At 38.7% G+C, this 6,808-nt stretch overlaps 2 protein-coding genes across 3 annotated transcripts in view; one reads left to right on the forward strand and one right to left on the reverse strand.

The window, feature by feature from the left end:
- The window catches only part of impact (impact RWD domain protein), a 15,226-nt gene extending 12,853 nt beyond the window's left edge, over positions 1 to 2,373 (reverse strand). Inside the window, exons 1-5 of one of the 2 annotated variants that reach the window (XM_008307148.3) lie at positions 2,165 to 2,373; positions 897 to 1,028; positions 730 to 782; positions 548 to 610; positions 316 to 401 (exon numbers count right to left, since the gene is read on the reverse strand). In XM_008307148.3, coding sequence (XP_008305370.1) covers positions 316 to 401; positions 548 to 610; positions 730 to 782; positions 897 to 1,028; positions 2,165 to 2,212 — 382 coding nt within the window. In that variant the 5' untranslated portion in view covers positions 2,213 to 2,373. The remainder of the gene's footprint in view (positions 1 to 315; positions 402 to 547; positions 611 to 729; positions 783 to 896; positions 1,029 to 2,164) is intronic. The other variant, XM_008307150.2, reaches the window with a different exon arrangement.
- A 231-nt stretch (positions 2,374 to 2,604) lies between these two features.
- The window catches only part of osbpl1a (oxysterol binding protein-like 1A), a 20,992-nt gene continuing 16,788 nt past the window's right edge, over positions 2,605 to 6,808 (forward strand). The window contains exons 1-7 of the mRNA XM_025065547.1: positions 2,605 to 2,865; positions 4,680 to 4,809; positions 4,888 to 4,973; positions 5,060 to 5,134; positions 5,267 to 5,378; positions 5,540 to 5,630; positions 6,078 to 6,083. Coding sequence (XP_024921315.1) covers positions 4,686 to 4,809; positions 4,888 to 4,973; positions 5,060 to 5,134; positions 5,267 to 5,378; positions 5,540 to 5,630; positions 6,078 to 6,083 — 494 coding nt within the window. The 5' untranslated portion in view covers positions 2,605 to 2,865; positions 4,680 to 4,685. The remainder of the gene's footprint in view (positions 2,866 to 4,679; positions 4,810 to 4,887; positions 4,974 to 5,059; positions 5,135 to 5,266; positions 5,379 to 5,539; positions 5,631 to 6,077; positions 6,084 to 6,808) is intronic.

A 6,808-nucleotide genomic window follows, 5' to 3' on the forward strand; every position in this document is an offset into this window, starting at 1 on the left:
CTCCTCTGGGCTCTGAAGCACTCTTCCCAATTAGGTTTCCCCAGAGGAATTACAATGTGAAGATAAATGCAGCACAAAACGAATCGGGAAAATAGTTTCATATCATCAACACCAACTGTGCCTTAAACAAGGTCCACTCCACTATAGCAAATGTTTATTACAGAGAGACATAATAATAATAATAATAATACTGTAATAATAATAATAATAATAACAATAATAATAACAATAATAATAATAATAATAATATAGAATATCTCACACATTTAATAGACCTATAATAAAAACCTGATCAATACATTTAACCTTACCCACCTGTTTCTGAGCACTGGGCTCTCTCCACCAGGAATTCTCTAATTTTCTCCACCCACAGGTAGAGGATGCTCTCCCCCATATGTTCCCTGTAGAAATTGAAAACATCAAGATACCACGTTACGATGCTAAGGGAGAGACTGAGCTACAGCTGTTAATGAAAGACTGTTGTTGTACCAAATATCACTTCACAGCACTTCCTGTTAAAGTCAGAAATGACAGAAAGAAGACTCACACATAAAGGTCTTCTAGGCTGTTGGCCAATTTGGCCCTCTCAGGGCCTCGCAGCCACGCCGCACTACAAAGACGAGAACAAACAGAGGATTACTGAATAGGACAAGGAGAGAGGTTTTGAGTGGGGTGCCGCTTTATCAATTCAGTAGATCAAAATTGCATTTGAAAGGCAAATTCACTCACTTGATCTGGTAGATGGGGGGAGATGCACTGGGATAATCAGGTGGGAGAATGATCTGATCAATGACAGAAGAATCATGAACTGAGATTTCAAATGAACTCTGACCAGAGACGTACACAACACTTTTTCACACCGAGAGATTTTTGAGGGTTGCGGGGGGTCGACCTACCTGTAAACATGTGGTCAGCTTGGGTTCTTCTTCTAAGCTGTTTGATATTTGAATGCAGAATATTCTGGATGCCTCATCAATAACACACCACTCATCCCCATAAATGGAAGATAGCGCTTCAACCTCTTCAATCTAATGAGGGGATGAAAAGGTAAAAAGGTAGGTAGTACTGCACACCTGTGGATACACAGTACGATTGAACCATGATAACATAAAGTGAAGTACAAATGTGCTGAAGGTTTGAAGCTTTATCAGCACGGTTGCCTTTAAACCACAAACAACAACTGTTTGGTTAACTTCCATTATGTTACACATAATGTTCACTTTTGGTATCTGAAACTGAGAAATGTAATATTTGAGTAGATAAATGTAAACTAGGGAACATGCAGTTTTAGTAGTAGATGTGTTATATTGCAAAATGAAATGCTCAGATATATTTCTTTGATCAAACTGACCTGACTTAATTGTTAGTGTGTGGGAGGCACAGGATGTGTCCATGTTCATCAGAAATACCAAACAATGATAGGCTCTGTTGTGACAAAAACTAGCTGTAGGTTAATTATATTTGCATTTGCAGGTGTTCATCTGGGATCGTGTTGTGGCTGCAGTGTTGATGGGTGACCTCTGCCAACACTGCCGTTGGTGCTAATTAATTTATGTAATATGAAGATATCCTGCTGAGTGGCAGGGAGCAGGACAGACACACAGAGAGAGTTAACCTAAAAAGAATTGCCTTTTTTGCCAGTCTGAAGAGGTTTAAGTATTACAGTTTGTTTTTGGGGGGGAGGGGGGGTTGTTTGTTTTTTTGTTTGTCTTTTTTGGGGGAGGGGGTTGTTTTATATTTTAAAACGTATGCTTCTGGTATTTTAAGATTTGAAGAAATGCAGTGGGTGCAGTAATAGATTTCGTTCGCTCTTTAATATTGTAGGTAAGGTATGGTTGAGAGGAATGACTCGAGCTACTCAACGCTTTGGTTTGATTCCTAGTCAATGAGCTGTATTGGTGCTGAGGAGACATCCGTCAACCACAATCTCCAATCTTGCCACTAGATGTCCCTAATTCTAACAAAATGGATCTTTAAGCTGTCAAAGCTCCGCTGCAGTATTTGTAAACAACATACGTTTAGTCACGTGTTTCTCCGTACACTTTAAAGAGCTACTCCTGCAACAGACAGTTGACGCGTCTTGGATGATCAACAACTAATCCATGAATTAAAAAGAGCTGCAGTTCTTCTAATAGAATTAATCAGAAAGTCTTGGTCAACTTACTTGAGACTGCAAATCGTCAACATTCTCTTCAACTTTAGAGTATGCCATTAGACTTATATATACATTCTCGACCGTGTCAGCATATATTTAAAACCTAAAGATGCACTCCTATCATTATCAACTACTTTTCCAAAGAGAAAGCCAACGTGCAAGTTTTAAGTACAAAACACTTCCGGGTTCAAATTCCTAACCGTTCGTGTGTTAGGATTTCCGGTTTTATTGTAAATAATCTTAACAAAAGAAAACTGGATTTTATCAAAACGCAAACCAATAAATGTGTCTGTATATGTTTGTAAACATAACAGATAGTTTCTGTGATTTAACTGTGACTTGGATTTGGCTGCGAACCACATGCAATGCCTGCAGTGACTCTCTCCAAGTTTTATTTTGAAAAGCATCATCGATAAGGCCGGGCGTGTTCCGGTCAGCACAGATCAGCTGATCTTAGTGTAAACAGAAAAGAGGAGGTGCGTGTGTGAAAAGGAGAGCCTTGTCAGACAGATGTAATTCACTGTCAGACAGCTTATCGTCGTTTGAACAAGAGAGATGGAAATGGTGTGTATTTATGTTCTTAAGTGAAGGTGTGATGCGTCTTTTCTGTGCAGCTCAGCAGCAGGAAACGGCTCTGAGGAGCTTAAATCATCACATGCAGATTCACTGAGAGCTTCTACATAGCAGGGCTGGACCAGCTGTTGAATAAGGTCAGTGGTTTCTATTGGTATTTTGATTATTTTCTTCCTTTATAGCTGTTTTGTGACAATGTTAGACCGAGTTTTTACATGTGACAACCAAATACAATATTGCTGTTTTGCCTTTTTTCTTTTTCGTGTTTTTTTAGTGACACTAACAAATCCTGTACTCCCATGTATGTCATGTAAGTAAACCTTACCTCTAGAGATTTGGGCAAACAGGCTACACAAGGAAAATAAAACAACACACAGTTTAGTGATGGAAGAAAATCAGTCTATTTTGTTTAAACACTAAAACAAACGACAATTTCTGCATTTAATTACGTTACCAGAAACGTAAAGAAACGTTAAGAGTCATTTATAGACTCTTGGGGAAAAAAACATTTACCAGCACTCGTTTGAAATTCTTTTTTGTTTGTTTGTTTGTTTTTATTTAACTTGTCACTGTGTTTTACATTGTATTTGACCCCTGAATATAACATTTGAATATTTTTACATGTATGATTCCTTTTATTTTTTATTTCTCAGACCCATAAATTCAAACCTTGCAAAAAGATTACAACATAATAGAAAAACATCTGGAACTGGTTATTCTTCACAACATCAATATATCAGACCTGTAAATATGCCAAGTCCTCTAAGGGACAGGTCTTTGTGCATTATGATTGAATATGTTTCTGGTGCACCATAAATATGTGTGTTCTGGCTTTCTTAGTCATCTTGTTGTTATACATTGCTGTTCAGCACTTTCAAGGGTCAAATCTTGGCAGGCTGAATGATTACTGCCTGCTGCTGCTCAGCTGTTGCAGCCCTTTAACTGCATTCAAACCATCAGTTAGATTTGCGCAATGATTCTAATTCCAGTTGTAACAAGTGAAATGATGAAAGGATTTTTTTCTAACTATTAAGAACTCAAGAGAGAGAAAATACAGGTTGGTAAGTCAACATCAAAGGGGTAAGATTGAAGATTTTAAGTATTTATTTGTCACACACAGTTGTGAAATTCGTTTTTTGTGACTACATCCACTTCAAACAGAAGCAGGAAGGAGACAGACTAAATGTGAAGGGTTTAGCTGTGAAGGAAAACGTTGTCTTTTAATCATATCAATGTCACTGTCTTTTTGACAAACAGTGAAAAGTCACGTGACATATCTGATCATGTCACAGAACCAGTTTCACTGCCAACATTTTTCTTCTTCCTTCTTTTGTGCAAGTGTCATACATGTAGTAGCAGAGTTTTTCTTCTTCTTAGTAGCCTTGTGACCTCAGTCCATAGGATTATATAAGATAACCTGTCTTTTTCTGTTGTCTTCTGTAAGAGACTTATCATATAGACTGTTGCATAGACTGGCTGTTTAAAGAGAGTAGGGATAGTGGTGAGGAAGTGGTAGGACTAGTTTGGTTTCTGCTCTGCAGTGTGACAATTTCTTTTCTTTCTTTTTTCGCAATGTGTCAGAATGACTTTTACTCTTCTTTTTTTAACCACCTGATAAAAGAAAGTCTTGTGACCTTTTCCTCATGTGCCCTAAAACCAAAGTATGTTGACATGTTAGGCAATTTAGGCTTGAGCAACCTCTCCAGGAGGGAAGATTTTATTTTATTGTTGTCATAGTCTGTTAGGATACCTGCTCAGGTCTGAGGAACTGATCTGGTTTACCTGACTTAGACGTTTATCAACAGCTTCGTCATGTCTCGCTGTGAGGAGATCCAGTAAGAGGGAGAAACCACCTCTACCTTCTGGATTCCTTCCCAGAGAAAAAATAACCACTGTTCAGTCACAAACAATGCCTACGACCTGCTGGGACTAATACTTGATTTCTGTGCAGGGGTCCATGGACGAGCTGGACCCAGAGGAGCAGTTCCTGCACTGTGCCCGCAATGGAGATCTGCCAGGGATTCAGAAACTCCTCATGTCAAAGATCATGGAGGAGACAAAGATCGATATAAACTGCAAAGGTACATGACTAACAACTGCAGGTGTGTGTGTGAGAACAGTCGTGATTGGCACTGATGCAGTGTGTAATGTTTCCTCAGGTAGGAGTAAATCCAACCTGGGATGGACTCCACTTCACTTGGCCTGTTACTTTGGACACAGAGATGTCGTAGAGGAGCTGCTGAAGGTTGGGTTCATTTTAGTTTCTGTCCCACCACAGCCAAGGTTTTCAGTGACTGCATGGTAAACAAGCCTACTGTTTAAACTTGACAGGCTGGGGCAGATGTTAACTCGTCCAATAATATTGGAGATACACCACTTCACAAAGCTGCTTTCACAGGACGAAAGGTACAGCCTGTCGGCAATTTGTGTTTTTGCTGCCTTCAAATCTCTGCATGGAAATGTCCATAGATAGTGATTGTGTTAGTGCATTTTATTCATTCACAAAATCAGTCACTCAATCAATCACATATTGATCAGGAGGTTGTCATGCTGCTGCTGCACTATGATGCATGTGCTACTGTCATCAATGGGACGGCACAAATTCCTAAAGATGTCACTCAAAATGCAGAGATCAGAAGCATGCTGGAAGGTGAGAGAGACATTTCCACTGTTAAAAAAAAAAGATGTTTCTAATGTCAAAAATGAGTGTTTTGTTCTCCTTTTACAACATGTGTTAACATTTAAGGGTTTGGTAAAACATTAGCCTTGTGTTCACTTTTTCATGAACCTCCATTGTTGGACTGATACCAGCGGCTGAAAGGACAGAGGAGAGAAAACTGGAGGAGAAACTTTTGGAAGCAGCCCGAGAGGGAGACCTCCTGACCCTGACTGAGCTGGTTAGGATCACACTCTGATTTTTAACTTTCACTCATATGAATTCACTGTGTGTGTGCACACAACAGAAACCAGAGACCCTATATAAAAAATAAAGAGTCTTTGGCCTTTGGTGAGAAAAAAAACAGAAGACCACAACTAGAGAAAAGATTTCTGAATATTTTATGGCGTACAAAGTTTGTCAGACAGTCATAACATCTACGCTCTGTTAGCCTGGGGCACTGACACATTCTTAAGACACGGAGTCAGGGAGTGTTGGTCTCTTCCTTATACTGTTTCTATGTAGAATTTCTACCAAATATAAAACACACACACACACATACATATATATATATCTATATATTTATAGATATATACGTCTTTACATTACCTTAAAGTCTTTGTTGGTCTTGTAGTTTTACCAGATATTCCAATTTCTGGCACAATGTAGCTGATTTTTTAAAGTTCTTTGTCCCAGGAAAGACATTTTTTTTATTTGAGGTGCAATTCATCTACAAAAGATTAGTTGTATAAATTTAAACCAACCCTAAAATACAAAACATGACAAATTCCCTTTTTCTTGGGCATGGTTTGTAACTGGTTTTAAAACACGGTTCGTTGTCCCGACATAGCCTCTTCCCATTGGCTTATATCTGTTCAATGATTCTTCCAAAAATAACATAGCGAAATAACAAGTTAGAATATAATAGGTCATAGAATCATGGTCATAGAATAGAATAGAATAGAATAGAATAGAATAGAAACACATACACATATACGTACATATACAACAACATTTCAGAGGCGTCCTCTGGTTAATCAGTACAGTACCATGAGCAGGTCAGAAGACGACTTGCTAATATATCATAATAATACAGAAATATCATGAAACAGAAGTAAAAACCACTGAAGATAACGGGGACCCTGGACATGGTGGAGTAGCCATGGTGCTGTTCTGCAAACCATGTTGTTTCATTTCCTCATTGTTCAACATTTTGCACCTTCTTAGATCCCGCTGCTGATGATTGTACTGTGTTCACGTGTCTTAACAAGTCCACAGGCAAACACACCCAGCAAGCATCAGCAGCAATAACAACTGAGTTGACAGAAAAAAAATAAAAAACACCACAGTATAACTGTAAAAAACATAGCCAGAGTGGTTCGTGACAGACTGCTGCATGACTGTTTCAGGACTGCTCAACACAT

The sequence above is a fragment of the Cynoglossus semilaevis genome, chromosome 2 (assembly GCF_000523025.1).
Source record: "Cynoglossus semilaevis isolate Cse_v1.0 chromosome 2, Cse_v1.0, whole genome shotgun sequence".
NCBI lineage: Eukaryota > Metazoa > Chordata > Actinopteri > Pleuronectiformes > Cynoglossidae > Cynoglossus > Cynoglossus semilaevis.